At 41.0% G+C, this 16,767-nt stretch overlaps 1 protein-coding gene across 3 annotated transcripts in view; it reads left to right on the forward strand.

Moving 5' to 3' along the window:
* Positions 1-16,767, forward strand: part of LOC129720275 (cell growth regulator with RING finger domain protein 1-like) — a 197,203-nt gene that overhangs the window by 166,157 nt on the left and 14,279 nt on the right. Inside the window, exon 8 of one of the 3 annotated variants that reach the window (XM_055671734.1) lies at positions 13,301-13,662. The exons of the other annotated variants lie outside the window; for them this stretch is intronic. Within the exon in view, the coding sequence (XP_055527709.1) occupies positions 13,301-13,434 (134 nt within the window). The 3' untranslated portion in view covers positions 13,435-13,662. Of the gene's footprint in view, positions 1-13,300; positions 13,663-16,767 lie in introns of those variants that run through there. 3 annotated transcript variants of the gene reach the window in all.

A 16,767-nucleotide genomic window follows, 5' to 3' on the forward strand; every position in this document is an offset into this window, starting at 1 on the left:
AACTTTGTTCTTCCAAAAAATATGTACCCTGTGAAAAAAAAAATTTAAAAAAATTACATCTTTTTTTCTGATTTCTCCATGGCCGGTTTCGTTGTTCAGGTAAACTTTCGTAGTTTTCATACAAAAATGGGCTGTTTTGGATAATTAATTTATAACTTTCTTTTATTTATTTTTTTGCAAAAAAATAATAATTTGTTTTTAGAGTGTATATTTTTTTTTTTTTTTTGAAAAACAAAATTATTATCTACAACTTTGCCGAATACGTCACACCGCGCAAACAAACCGTGTTGGCTCTAAAAATATTCAAATCTAGAAAATCTATAACGAGCGTCTTAGCAGAGTGATTGAGATCAATTAAAGAAATAGTTATCGGTTTCCGTTATACTCTACTAAATTTTTTGGAAATAAATATTGAAATTCAGTCCGCAACCGGACTGAATTTCAATATTTATTTCCAAATAATTTAGTAGAGTATAACGGAAACCGATAACTATTTCTTTGATTGATCTAAAAATATTTGTAATCATCAATACCTATCCGAAATAGCATTTTCGATAGCTTTTCAAAATGAGTTGTGTTTCAAAATATTAAACCAATAGCACAACATGCCATCTTTTGCCTATAAAAAACGTATATGCAATTTACATTTATGACATTTAACGTAGATCAGACACCTACCATTCGATTTCTGAGACTTTTTTACTCAAAATAAGATATAATTTGACTACCACTTTAAAATATTAGCGAATTACCATTAATGCTCAAAAATAATCGATATTATTTTGCTTTGTGAAAAATATACTGAAACTATGCCAAACCCGGTTTCGTAGAATCACCGTTTTGAGCTCAGTTTTTGTCCGATTTAAGATCTGTTTTTTTTTTTCGAAAGATGGGTAAAAAAGATGCTAATATGTGGACAAACTCTTAGAATTTTGATATTTGGCCTCAAAACAAAATGGCGTCGAAAAAAAACACAAAAATGACCAGTTTCTCAAAAATTCAAAATGGCGCCATTGTTGCTCCTTAAGTTGAAATATGTTCAAACTCGGGGAATTCAGTTTTGCATAAAAATACACAAAAAAATTATATATAGAAGCCAAGGCAGAAAAAAGTCAATTTTTGTTGCACTTTGTTATATAAGCCAGAGCACTGTGTGTTCAATCAAGTGTTGGCAAAGGACATTATTGTGGTAAATAAAACGAATAAATTGTCTGGTACAACATTCGAAAGAACAAGTACAAGTGTCTTAGAGAGTAGATTTTTTTAACAAAATAGAATAAAACATACTCCATCAGTTTCCGCCGTTTCATGTACTTTTGAGACACTTTGAATGGAAAACATTTTTCAAATATTCGAATTCCATGTACCTCCCGTGTGTGATTTTGCAAATGACATGAAAGCATTCAACATTTTCCGCGAGACACAATCTTAATTTTGGTTGAGATAATTTTTTTTTTTGCACAGAGTAGTTTTTTGATACATTTTGTAAATTTGTTTTGTAATATCTTGCTATTTTACATATAATTTTTCCAATTCAACATTGCCACCCTAACGACTATGATATGACAAATATTAAATTTTCAGGAATTTTTCTGTTGGTATTCAGTGAAAAGTGATTTTTCATTTTATACTCATTTTACACAATATTATGAACCACCTTATGTCGAATAAATGAACCACCCTAATGAAACATAATGTATTCGATGCTAGTTATAGTGTATATCATTATCCAAGCTGTTTCAAGAGACTAGTGATCAATTTCAAAAGATAAATTCTAAAAATTTTGAACTCCGCCTTCCACCATTGAAAAAACGACTAAGTCCCAGAGAACAGATTTTTGCAAAAAAAAAAATTTTTCAGATGAAATCAATTCTCGACGTTTCATGAAATTTTAAGTCATTTTTTTTTTCTTCATCTATAGTTTATTTGACACGGCACAAATACAATTCAATGTTTAACGGCGCCAATTATATCTGGTAGCTTACTTTCTAAAGTATCTTAATAACTAAAAGCAAATTTTTCATTCTGTGCCGAACACGCATCAGTACTGGACGTGTTTGGTGATCGGTCCGATAGAGTATAAAACAAAAGACGTGTGATCAAGTGTTGGCATTGTTTGCCTGGTCGAGTGAAATAAATCCGGGTTCAAGGTCGTTCCTTTGTGCAACTGTTTCGCATCGTGACTGCCAGCTGGTGCGTAAGCCCATTTGGCTGCTGGCTGGATTGTGCTACAGCAGTGGACGAGACACAAACGAGGAAAAAGAAGAAGCCATCAGTGTCAGCGAGTTGTATCGCTGTGTGGAGTGATCTCACACCTGGCTCGCTGCTGGTGGCTGTTTGGTGCTGCTGTATTGGTGCTGCTGGCTGTAACGGCTGCTACTTCGAACGATCGGACAACCAACCTTACTGGAAGGGAGAAATAAAAAGGTACGTGTTCTTGTCAGCGCTAGTGCGCTAAACTAAGCGCGATGGATGTAGATCCCTCGCCTCCCGCGCCACCATCCCCGAACCCCTCTGACCCTGACCCTTCTGTTACCCCCTCCCCTGTTCATTCTTCAGTCCCCCCTCGCCCCAGGCTTTACCCAGACGGAGCCCAGGGCAGCTATACTGTTTATTTTCGGCCAAAGGCAGGACCGAAATCGAAAAAGTTGAACCTCTTGCAGATTTCTAAAGACCTGACGAAGGAGTACAAGGGCGTGACCGAAATTTCCAAGGTCCGGCCTAACAAGCTCCGTGTCGTGGTCGGTAACCTGAAAGAGGCCAACGATATAGCTTGCTCTGAGCTCTTCACACGCGAGTATCGCGTTTACATACCCGCACGAGACGTGGAGATCGACGGTGTCATAACCGATTCGAGTCTGTCCGTCGAGTGTATACTGCAAAGTGCCAAAGGGTGCTTTAAGAACAAAACGTGTCCCGAAGTAAAGGTGCTCGACTGCAAGCAATTGCGGTCAGCATCGATCATCGGTGGCAAAACAGTATACACTCCGTCAGACTCGTTTCGAGTTACGTTCGCCGGGTCTGCACTACCAAGCCACGTCTCGATCCACCGGGTTCGTCTCCCTGTGAGGCTCTACGTGCCCCGCGTCATGAACTGCCTGAATTGCAAGCAGTTAGGCCATACAGCCGCCTACTGCTGCAATAAGGCACGTTGTGGCAAGTGTGGGGAGTCTCATGCGGAAGATTCTTGCAGTGTTAACGCTGAAAAGTGTATTCACTGCGGAGAAAATCTGCATGAGCTCTCGACATGTGCGGTGTACATGCAGCGCAGGGATAAAATAAAACGGTCTCTCAAAGAGCGTTCAAAGCGTTCCTACGCTGACATGCTGAAGAAGACCGTTACCACTTCTCCCGTTACTTCGAACCCCTTCGATCTGTTGCCCTCTGAGGAAACCGATTCTAACGATTCACCAGCGGGAGCATCTTACGCCAATCCTGGGGAGTCTAGAAAGAGGAAAAATATTTCCTCTCCTAAACTTCCCAGAAAAGGTCCTAAGATTTCTCAAAGTGAAATGAAAGTTACAAACAAACCAAACAGTGCTGCGGAAAAACCGAAGCAAACTCCTCCTGGGCTGGCAAATTTAAAGTCCCAGAAGGAGTTCCCAGCACTGCCAGGAACATCTAAAACCCCAGTTGCTCCTTTTACACTCCCAGTTGATGAAACAAACTCTGGATTAGTGAAATTTTCTGACATTGTGGACTGGATTTTTGAAACTTTCAATGTACCCGATCCAATTAAAATTTTTCTTACAGCATTCCTCCCAACAGTTAGATCATTTTTGAAGCAGTTGACTGCCCAATGGCCTCTCCTTGCAGCGATTGTATCCTTCGATGCCTAATTCAACTGCGTATATGAAGGATTCTATCTCTGTCTTACAGTGGAATTGTAGAAGTATTTTACCAAAAATTGATTCGTTTAAAGTTTTGATAAATAAAAACAAATGCGATGCATTTTCCCTTTGTGAAACTTGGCTTACTTCAAATATTGATCTCAACTTCCATGATTTTAATATTATTCGCCTTGATCGAGACACCCCATATGGAGGAGTACTTTTAGGGATTAAAAAGTGCTATTCTTTCTATCGTATTAACCTCCCCTCGATTCCAGGCATCGAAGTTGTCGCATGTCAAATGACAATACAAGGTAAAGAGCTTTGTATTGCCTCAATATATATTCCTCCCAGAGCACAGGTTGGGCAACGGCTGCTCTTTGATTTAATAGAACTTCTTCCCTCGCCACGTTTGATTTTGGGAGACTTCAACTCTCATGGCGTGACTTGGGGCGCCCCATACAATGATAACCGCTCCTCTTTAATCTATAACCTTTGCGATGACTTCGACATGACTATTTTAAACAACGGTGAAATGACACGTATCCCGAAACCTCCAGCGCGCCCAAGCGCTTTGGATCTATCCTTATGTTCGACGTCGCTACGGTTGGATTGCACATGGAAGGTAATCCTCGATCCTCACGGTAGCGACCATCTGCCAATTCTTATTTCAATTACTAACGGGTCAACTCGCATGCGACCAATTGACATTCCGTATGACCTCACACGAAATGTCGATTGGAAGTTATACGAGGAAATGATTTCAAAAGCGGTCGAGTCGATTCAACATCATTCACCACTTGAAGAATACAACCTCCTCGCGGGCTTGATTCTCGACGCCGCGTTGCAAGCCCAAACGAAGAAATATCCCGGCGTAACGATCAAAGAACGGCCTCCCACTCCGTGGTGGGACCAAGAGTGCTCCGATGTCTACACGCAAAGATCCGACGCGTTTAAGGCCTACCAGACGGGAGGTATACCTGGCGACTATTTACGGTATTCGGAGCTTGATACCAAGCTTAAAAGCTTGGCTAAAGCAAAGAAACGTGGATATTGGCGTCGGTTCGTGAACGAGACGTCGAGGGAGACATCGATGAGCACTCTTTGGAACACAGCCCGAAGAATGCGGAATCGCGTAACGGTCAACGAAAGCGAGGAGTCTTCAAGTAGGTGGATATTTGATTTTGCCAGGAAAGTATGTCCGGACTCTGTTCCTGAGCAAAATATTGTTCGCGATGCGTCTCCGGGCCACGACGCGATAGAATCACCTTTTACGATGGCAGAACTTTCAGTTGCCCTCCTGTCCTGTAACAATAACGCGCCTGGATTAGATAGAATCAAATTCAACTTGTTGAAGAATCTACCCGGCAATGCCAAGAGGCGCTTGTTGAACTTGTTCAATAAGTTCCTGGAGCAAAACATTGTACCGCAGGATTGGAGGCAAGTGAAGGTGATCGCCATCCAAAAACCAGGGAAACCAGCTTCTAATCACAACTCTTATAGGCCGATTGCAATGCTATCCTGTATCCGGAAATTGATGGAAAAAATGATACTCCGTCGTTTAGACCACTGGGTCGAATCAAATGGTCTACTATCAGAAACTCAATTTGGCTTCCGCCGTGCCAAAGGGACGAATGATTGTCTTGCGTTGCTTTCAACAGATATTCAGCTGGCGTATGCTCGTAAAGAACAAATGGCGTCTGCGTTCTTGGACATTAAGGGGGCTTTTGATTCCGTTTCTATTGACATTCTTTCGGGTAAACTTCACCGACAAGGATTTTCTCCAATTTTGAACAATTTTTTGCACAATTTGTTGTCCGAAAAGCACATGCATTTTACGCATGGCGATTTGGCAACTTTTCGCATTAGCTACATGGGTCTTCCCCAGGGCTCATGTTTAAGCCCCCTTCTTTACAACTTTTATGTAAATGACATCGACGAATGTCTGGCAAATTCATGCACGATAAGACAACTTGCAGACGACAGTGTAATCTCTGTTACAGGAGCCAAAGCTGCCGATTTGCAAGGACCATTGCAAGATACCTTGGACAATTTGTCTGCTTGGGCTTTACAGCTAGGTATCGAATTCTCTCCGGAGAAGACTGAGATAGTAGTTTTTTCTAGGAAGCATGAACCTGCTCAGCTTCAAACACAATTAATGGGTAAAACGATTTCTCAGGTTTTGGTACACAAATATCTTGGTGTCTGGTTCGACTCTAAAGGCACCTGGGGTTGTCACGTGAGGTATCTGATGAAAAAATGTCAACAAAGAGTGAATTTTCTTCGTACAATAACCGGACAATGGTGGGGAGCCCATCCAGGAGACCTTATAAGGCTTTACCAAACAACGATATTGTCTGTTATTGAATACGGGTGTTTCTGCTTCCGCTCCGCAGCAAACACACATTTGATCAAACTGGAGCGAATACAATATCGTTGTTTGCGTATCGCCTTAGGTTGCATGCAGTCGACCCATACGATGAGTTTGGAGGTTTTAGCTGGAGTACTACCATTGAAAAACCGCTTCTGGAGCCTGTCTTCTCGTATTCTAATCAAATGTGAGGTCTTGAACCGTCCCGTGATTGAAAATTTTGAAAGGTTAATCGAACTTAATTCTCAAACCCGTTTTATCACATTGTATTTCAATCACATGTCCCAAAATATTAACCCTTCTTCGAATATTCCAAATCGTGTCGACTTATCAAATACTTCTGATTCTACTGTGTTTTTCGATACATCCATGATAGAAGAAACTCGTGGAATCCCGGATCATTTACGCGTGCAGCAGATCCCTAAAATTTTTTCCAATAAATATCGAAACATCAACTGCGACAATATGTACTACACTGACGGATCACTTCTTGATGGGTCCACTGGCTTCGGTATCTTCAATAACAATTTAACCGTCTCCCATAAGCTCGATAATCCTGCTTCTGTTTACGTCGCAGAATTAGCTGCAATTCAGTACACCCTAGGGATTATCGAAAAAATGCCCACGGACCATTATTTCATCTTTACGGACAGTCTCAGTTCCATTGAGGCTCTCCGATCGATGAAAGATGTTAAGCACTCTCCGTATTTCCTGGGGAAAATACGGGAACATCTGAGTGCTTTATCCGAAAAATCTACTCAGATTACCTTAGCGTGGGTCCCTTCTCACTGCTCGATACCGGGTAATGAGAAAGCGGACTCTTTGGCTAAGGTGGGCGCAACAAACGGTGATATTTATGAAAGACCAATTGCCTTTAATGAATTTTTCGCACTTGTGCGTCAGAATACGATCATCAGTTGGCAAAATGCTTGGACCAGAGGGGAATTGGGAAGGTGGTTACATTCCATAATCCCCAAAGTATCGACGAACCCGTGGTTCAAGGGGTTGGATGTAGGTCGGGATTTCATTTGCGTGATGTCCCGGCTTATGTCCAATCACTATAGATTTGACGCGCTCCTCCGTCGTGTTGGGCTCGGGGAAAGTGGTATCTGTGCCTGTGGTGAAGGTTATCACGACATAGAGCATGTGGTTTGGTCATGCCCTGTACACCGTGACGCCAGGTCTAAATTAATAGCTTCCCTGCAGGCCGAGGGTAGACAGCCGGCTGTTCCTGTTCGTGATGTCTTGGCGAGCCGTGACCTATCCTACATGTCCCTTATATACGTTTTCCTGAAATCCATCCACGCCCCAGTCTAGTCCCGTTCCCCTCCGTCTACACCCAACAAAACGACAAGAACACGTTTGAACCTTAAGCACAAAACCAGCAACCAGACCCCGCACAATAGAACCAGGACCCAAGGACTACGAGCCTCTGTCCCAACTCACGACATCGTGGCTCAGCAGAACGAATCCATACATGCCATTCGACGATTATCAGACGACCATTGAACAACAAAACACTGATTGGAAATCCCATGCTAGTTTTAAGTTAGACTTAATTCCAGCTCGTAGTCGGCAGCGAGGATAAAAAATTTGCTTTAGTTTTTAAGTCATCAGATATAATTGGCGCCGTTAAACATTAAATTGTATTTGTGCCGTGTCAAATAAATGTTATGTGAAGAAAAAAAAAAAAAAGCAAATTTTTATCCTCGCTGCCGACTACGAGCTGGAACTAAATCTAACTTAAAGCTAGAATATTTTGCATTAAAAGCACAGGTTTGCTGTTTGATGGTTTTCATTGCCATAGGTAAGCAGCATATTAAATTTGTTCCGCTGCTGGGCCAAGATATTACGGACTGGCATATTGGGTTGTTTCCATCGGGCCTTGAGAGTATCGTGCGGGTCTGATTGCTGTTTCCGGATCCGGGGTCTTACCGTGTTCTTGTCGTTTGGTTGGATGTAGGCGGAAGGGGATAGGACTAAACTGGGGCGTGGATGGATTTCAGGAAAACGTATATAAGGGACATGTAGGATAGGTCACGGCTCGCCAAGACATCACGAACAGGAACAGCCAGCTGCCTACCTTCGGCCTGCAGGGAAGCTATTAATCTAGACCTGGCGTCACGGTGTACAGGGCATGACCAAACAACGTGCTCTATGTCGTGATAACCTTCACCACAGGCACAGATACCACTCTCCCCGAGCCCAACACGACGGAGATGCGCGTCAAATCTATAGTGATTGGACATAAGCCGGGACATCACGCAAATGAAATCCCGACCTACATCCAACCCCTTGAACCACGGGTTCGTCGATACCTTGGGGATTATGGAATGTAACCACCTTCCCAGTTCCCCCTTGGTCCAAGAATTTTGCCAACTGATGATCGTATTCTGACGTACAAATGCGAAAAATTCATTAAAGGCAATTGGTCTTACATAAATATCACCGTTTGTTGCGCCCACCTTAGCCAAAGAGTCCGCTTTCTCATTACCCGGTATCGAGCAGTGAGAAGGGACCCACGCTAAGGTAATCTGAGTAGATTTTTCGGATAAAGCACTCAGATGTTCCCGTATTTTTCCCAGGAAATACGGAGAGTGCTTAACATCTTTCATCGATCGGAGAGCCTCAATGGAACTGAGACTGTCCGTAAAGATGAAATAATGGTCCGTGGGCATTTTTTCGATAATCCCTAGGGTGTACTGAATTGCAGCTAATTCTGCGACGTAAACAGAAGCAGGATTATCGAGCTTATGGGAGACGGTTAAATTGTTATTGAAGATACCGAAGCCAGTGGACCCATCAAGAAGTGATCCGTCAGTGTAGTACATATTGTCGCAGTTGATGTTTCGATATTTATTGGAAAAAATTTTAGGGATCTGCTGCACGCGTAAATGATCCGGGATTCCACGAGTTTCTTCTATCATGGATGTATCGAAAAACACAGTAGAATCAGAAGTATTTGATATGTCGACACGATTTGGAGTATTCGAAGAAGGGTTAATATTTTGGGACATGTGATTGAATTACAATGTCATAAAACGGGTTTGAGAATTAAGTTCGATTAACCTTTCAAAATTTTCAATCACGGGACGGTTCAAGACCTCACATTTGATTAGAATACGAGAAGACAGGCTCCAGAAGCGGTTTTTCAATTTTAGTACTCCAGCTAACATCTCCAAACTCATCGTATGGGTCGACTGCATGCAACCTAAGGCGATACGCAAACAACGATATTGTATTCGCTCCAGTTTGATCAAATGTGTGTTTGCTGCGGAGCGGAAGCAGAAACACCCGTACTCAATAACAGACAGTATCGTTGTTTGGTAAAGCCTTATAAGGTCTCCTGGGTGGGCTCCCCACCATTGTCCGGTTATTGTACGAAGAAAATTCACCCTTTGTTGACATTTTTTCATCAGATACCTCACGTGACAACCCCAGGTGCTTTTAGAGTCGAACCAGACACCAAGATATTTGTGTACCAAAACCTGAGAAATCGTTTTACCCATTAATTGTGTTTGAAGCTGAGCAGGTTCATGCTTCCTAGAAAAAACTACTATCTCAGTCTTCTCCGGAGAGAATTCGATACCTAGCTGTAAAGCCCAAGCAGACAAATTGTCCAAGGTATCTTGCAATGGTCCTTGCAAATCGACAGCTTTGGCTCCTGTAACAGAGATTACACTGTCGTCTGCAAGTTGTCTTATCGTGCATGAATTTGCCAGACATTCGTCGATGTCATTTACATAAAAGTTGTAAAGAAGGGGGCTTAAACATGAGCCCTGGGGAAGACCCATGTAGCTAATGCGAAAAGTTGCCAAATCGCCGTGCGTAAAATGCATGTGCTTTTCGGACAACAAATTGTGCAAAAAATTGTTCAAAATTGGAGAAAATCCTTGTCGGTGAAGTTTACCCGAAAGAATGTCAATAGAAACGGAATCAAAAGCCCCCTTAATGTCCAAGATCGCAGACGCCATTTGTTCTTTGCGAGCATACGCCAGCTGAATATCTGTTGAAAGCAACGCAAGACAATCATTCGTCCCTTTGGCACGGCGGAAGCCAAATTGAGTATCTGATAGTAGACCATTTGATTCGACCCTATGGTCTAAACGACGGAGTATCATTTTTTCCATCAATTTCCGGATACAGGATAGCATTGCAATCGGCCTATAAGAGTTGTGATCAGAAGCTGGTTTCCCTGGTTTTTGGATGGCGATCACCTTCACTTGCCTCCAATCCTGCGGTACAATGTTTTGCTCCAGGAACTTATTGAACAAGTTCAACAAGCGCCTCTTGGCATTGCCGGGTAGATTCTTCAACAAGTTAAATTTGATTCTATCTAACCCAGGCGCGTTATTGTTACAGGACAGGAGGGCAACTGAAAATTCTGCCATCGTAAAAGGTGATTCTATCGCGTCGTGGCCCGGAGACGCATCGCGAACAATGTTTTGCTCAGGAACAGAGTCCGGACATACTTTCCTGGCAAAATCAAATATCCACCTACTTGAAGACTCCTCGCTTTCGTTGACCGTTACGCGATTCCGCATTCTTCGGGCTGTGTTCCAAAGAGTGCTCATCGATGTCTCCCTCGACGTCTCGTTCACGAACCGACGCCAATATCCGCGTTTCTTTGCTTTAGCCAAACTTTTAAGCTTGGTATTAAGCTCCGAATACCGTAAATAGTCGCCAGGTATACCTCCCTTCTGGTAGGCCTTAAACGCGTCGGATCTTTGCGTGTAGACATCGGAGCACTCTTGGTCCCACCACGGAGTGGGAGGCCGTTCTTTGATCGTTACGCCGGGATATTTCTTCGTTTGGGCTTGCAACGCGGCGTCGAGAATCAAGCCCGCGAGGAGGTTGTATTCTTCAAGTGGTGGATGATGTTGAATCGACTCGACCGCTTTTGAAATCATTTCCTCGTATAACTTCCAATCGACATTCCGTGTGAGGTCATACGGAATGTCAATTGGTCGCATGCGAGTCGACCCGTTATTAATTGAAATAAGAATAGGCAAATGGTCGCTACCGTGAGGATCAAGGATTGCCTTCCATGTGCAATCCAACCGTAGCGACGTCGAACATAAGGATAGATCCAAAGCGCTTGGGCGCGCTGGAGGTTTCGGGATACGTGTCATTTCACCGTTGTTTAAAATAGTCATGTCGAAGTCATCGCAAAGGTTATAGATTAAAGAGGAGCGGTTATCATTGTATGGGGAACCCCAAGCCACGCCATGAGAGTTGAAGTCTCCCAAAATCAAACGTGGCGAGGGAAGAAGTTCTATTAAATCAAAGAGCAGCCGTTGCCCAACCTGTGCTCTGGGAGGAATATATATTGAGGCAATACAAAGCTCTTTACCTTGTATTGTCATTTGACATGCGACAACTTCGATGCCTGGAATCGAGGGGAGGTTAATACGATAGAAAGAATAGCACTTTTTAATCCCTAAAAGTACTCCTCCATATGGGGTGTCTCGATCAAGGCGAATAATATTAAAATCGTGGAAGTTGAGATCAATATTTGAAGTAAGCCAAGTTTCACAAAGGGAAAATGCATCGCATTTGTTTTTATTTATCAAAACTTTAAACGAATCAATTTTTGGTAAAATACTTCTACAATTCCACTGTAAGACAGAGATAGAATCCTTCATATACGCAGTTGAATTAGGCATCGAAGGATACAATCGCTGCAAGGAGGGGCCATTGGGCAGTCAACTGCTTCAAAAATGATCTAACTGTTGGGAGGAATGCTGTAAGAAAAATTTTAATTGGATCGGGTATATTGAAATTTTCAAAAATCCAGTCCACAATGTCAGAAAATTTCACTAATCCAGAGTTTGTTTTATCAACTGGATGTGCAAAAAGAACAACTGGGGTTTTAGATGTTCCTGGCAGTGCTGGGAACTCCTTCTGGGACTTTAAATTAGCAAGCCCAGGAGGAGTTTGCTTCGGTTTTTCCGCAGCACTGTTTGGTTTGTTCGTACTTTTCATTACACTTTGGGAAATCTTAGGACCTTTACGGGGAAGTTTAGGAGAAGAAACATTTTTCCTCTTCCTAGACTCCCCAGGATTGGCATAAGATGTTCCCGCTGGTGAATCGTCAGAATCGGTTTCATCGGAGGGCAACAGATCAAAGGGGTTCGATGTTATGGTAGAAGTGGTCACGGTCTTCTTCAGCATCTCAGCATAAGAACGCTTTGAACGCTCCTTAAGTGACCGCTTGATTTTATCTCTGCGCTGCATGTACACCGGGCATGTGGAGAGCTCATGCAGGTTTTCCCCACAGTGAATACATTTTTCAGCATTAACACTGCAAGAATCTTCCGCATGAGTCTCCCCACACTTGCTACATCGTGCCTTATTGCAGCAGTAGGCGGCTGTGTGGCCTAACTGCTTGCAATTGGTGCAATTCATAACACGGGGTACATACAATCGCACAGGCAGACGAACCCGGTCGATCGAGACGTGGCTAGGGAGTGCAGATCCGGCAAACGTAACGCGAAACGAGTCTGACGGAGTGTAAACTTTTTTACCGCCGACGAGAGACATGGACCGCAATTGCTTACAATCCAAAATCTTCGCCTGTGTTTCGGTATTTTTGAAGCAACCGGTTGCGCTTTTAAGGATACACTCGACAGACAGACTCGAATCGGTTATGACACCGTCGATCTCCACGTCTCGTGCGGGTATGTAAACGCGATACTCGCGTGTGAAGAGCTCAGAGCAAGCGATAGCATTGGCCTGTGCCAGATCACTGACCACGACACGGAGCTTGTTAGGTCGGACCTTCGAAATTTCGGTCACAGCCTTGTACCCCTTCGTCAGGTCTTTTGAAATTTGCAGTATGTTTAATCGCTTTGAATTCACTCCTGCCTTTGGACGAAAATAAACAGTATAGCTGCCCTGTTGAGATCCGTCCGGGTAAAGCCTGGGGCGAGGGGGGACTGGAGAATGAACAGGGGAGGGGGTAACAGAAGGGTCAGGGTCAGGGGGGTTCGGGGATGGTTGCACGGGAGGCGAGGGATCTATATCCATCGCGCTAAATGTAGCGCACTAGCGAACTAGCGCCGACAATAACACGTACCTCTTTAATTCTTCCTTCCAGCAGTGGTTGTCCGTTCGTTTGAAGCTGCACCCAAAGCAGCCAGCAGCACCAATACAGCCACCAACAGTGAGCCGGGTGTGAGATCACTCAGCACAGCGACACGGACTCGACTGTCAACTGATGGCCTTGAATAATACACTCTTTTGTTTGGCTATTCGTACACACGGACCGGATTGTAATAGAACGACCACTTTGCACGTCCGTTTCTGTCGAGTGTTCGACGCGGAATGGGATTTTAAGTCATTTGGCATCAAAAAAAAATTTAGAAAACCGAATATTCAACAATGACATTCGAGAAGAATGAATAGTTATCTGATAACTGAAAATAGAGATATTATTAACAAAACTAAGTAAAACATGCAATATCATGAATATTTTGGCTCAATTTGTCTCTAAATTCAAATTCAAAGCTATGATATATGATTTTTTCCATTAAAATGTTTGTTTATGTTCAGAAAAGATTTTTGAGTAAAAATAACAGATTTTTGATTACTGAAAATTGAGATATTATTCAAAACACTACGTTAAACAAGCAAAATCATGAATATTTGAACTCAATTTGCCTCTAAATCGAAATTCAAAGCAATGATATGTAATTGTTCTTCATTGAAATGTTTGTTAATGTTCAGGAAAGACATTTGAGGAAAAATAATGGATATCTTATTGCTAAAAGTTGAGATATTACTTTAAAAACTATGTATATTTGAAGATGATTTTCTGCATACAGAAAAACACATTAAAATACTCTTTTTTTAAATTTTGTATATAAATTATACATATAATACATGCAAAATTTTGACTTTTTGAGCATGAGCTCAATTTGCCTGTAAATTAATTTTTTTTTCAATAAAATTTTCGTTGTTCCTTTCAACATCTGCAAATATTTTCTAGCAGAAAAATTTATGTTTTAATTTGGTGCGAGTCGAGCAGAACAAAAATACATTTCTGGTGCTTTCGTAGTTTTGTGAATAGTAACACATTACGGGATTCGAAATACTTTTTTGATTTTACCAAAACTATATTTTGGGACATTTGGCTGGAGGAAAGGCCACATTTCTTTTTTTTTATCCTTTTTTTTAATTTCTACGTAGTTGTGTGGATTGAAACGTTAACATCTTCTCAGACGTGTTCCTTGGACACCAACAAACATTTTTGCTATAAAAATTCACATGTTATCTCTTTAGATATGATTACGAGGAGAACTAAGCTTTAGATATGATTACAGAGGAGCTCACGCTAAATTCTTCTTACTTTGATTACTTTCTTCTAAAAGTTACATGAAAAGAGGTTTAGCTGTGAACAATTGACGAATATCCGGTTATCACCCGAGTGTGGTATATTCGGAACTGGGATGACCCCACATAACATTTTCCAAAATAACGACTTCTGGTTTCAGGAAAATAATCTAAAGTGGTATTTGGCCAACCATTTAATTACTTCCGAAACTTTCGAACTCCATACGTCATTTTGAAATCCGAAATGGCGACTTTCCAGTTCCCAAATCACAAAATGCAATCCAATATGGTTATTTCCGTTCTGTGCGTTCTCAGAATATGAAAGTACTTAAAATGATGATGGACGTATAAGATGTGAAATATATTTTTGAAGTGAGTTGTGCTAATAATGCAATGAATTATCAAAAATGATTCCTAATTTTGAAATTTTTGATCCCGAGCATCGCCGGGAACGTTCAACTAGTACTATATAAAAATGGAATTCCGTAACGCTTGATCTTATTGATGTTATTGCCTCCGTCTCTGTGGTGTACAGTCACCACCATCATTTTAAATCGTTCTAAATCAAAAAAATAAGCGGTGACATGTGAGTTTTTTACATGAAAATGTTTGTTAACGTTCAGGAAAGACATTTGGGGAAAAATCAAAAGTATCTGATTACTAAAACTTGAGATTTGATTCACAAAACAACGTATAACAAGCAAAAATATAATTTTTTATGCTGAATTTGCCTCTAAATCAAAATTTAAAGCGATGACATGTAATTTTTTTTACATTCAAATGTTTGTTAACGTTCAGGAAAGACATGTGAGGAAAAATATTAAGTATCTGACTACTAAAACTTGAGATTTTATTCACAAAACTACGTAAAACTTGCAAAATTATGACTTTTTATGCTGAATTTGCCTCTAAATCTAATTTTAAAGCGATGACCTGCGATTCTTTTTTCATTAAAATGTTTATTAACGTTCAGGAAAGACATGTGAGATAAAATATTAAGTATCTGATTACTAAAACTTGAGATATAATTCACAAAACTACGTGAAATATGCAAATTTATGACTTTTTATGTTGAATTAAATCAAAATTTAAAGCGATGACATGTGATTCTTTTTTCATAAAATGTTTGTTTATGTTAAAATATAAAATGTATGTTTGAAGATGATTTTCTGTATACAGCACAACAATGTTGCACGCTAGCCTTCTAATAGCGTTCTCGATCAACCAGATTAGTTGAGAAAACTCGTTATCGATATTGTTTTTAGCACATTTTGCATGTTGTAGGATAAGTACAACGATACACCGTGCCCCAGAGCTGAGTCGAAAAACATTCCAGTTCGAAAAGATTCTCGACCTGATCGGGGATCGAACCCGATATCACAACCGTGTGGGAGCCAATCGACATCGCTAACCACAGAGCCACGAGGACCACATACAGCATACAGAATACAGAAAATCACCTGAAAATACTTTTTTTTAATTTATACGTATTATACGTATACATGCGAAATTTTGACTTTTTATGCGCAATTCGCCTCTGAATCAAAATTCAATTATTTGTGTTTTTTTTTTCAATACAATGTTCGTTGTTCTTTCAACATCTACATTTTTTTTGGAGAATACTCCATGTCTCAAGCATAAACATTTTACATTTCTGATGTTTTCGTAGTTTTGTGAATAGTTACATATTACGGCATTCGATTTACTTTTGTACTTATGAATTTAAATTTGATTTTTATCAGAGAAATTTTAACCAGAAGGTCATCCAGCTCTTAACCTTAGGCGTCGTACACAAATTACGTAACGCTAAGGATCTAGATTTCAGATCCCCTCCCCACTATGTAACGATAGGTAACGTTCGGCATGACTTCCCCCTAAAATTACGTAACGCTGATCAAATTTTCAATTTCAAGCAAACATCACAGTTGAATCGCTTTATAGCGACATCGCAAGGGACCGTCGTTATAAAGAACTAGTTGAACGTCCCCGGCGATGCTCGGGATCAAAGGTTTCAAAGGTAGATTTTTTTTATATTTCATTGCTGCATTAGCTCAACGCACTTCAAAAATATAATTCACATCTTATACTTCCATTATCACTTTAGGTACTTCAATATTCTGAGAACGCACAGAACGGAAATACCCGTATTGGATTGTTTTTTTTTTGTGATTTTGGGCTGATTTACAGAAACTGGAAGTCACCATTTTGGATTTCAAAATGACGTATGGAGTT

The sequence above is a fragment of the Wyeomyia smithii genome, chromosome 1 (assembly GCF_029784165.1).
Source record: "Wyeomyia smithii strain HCP4-BCI-WySm-NY-G18 chromosome 1, ASM2978416v1, whole genome shotgun sequence".
Classification (NCBI taxonomy): domain Eukaryota; kingdom Metazoa; phylum Arthropoda; class Insecta; order Diptera; family Culicidae; genus Wyeomyia; species Wyeomyia smithii.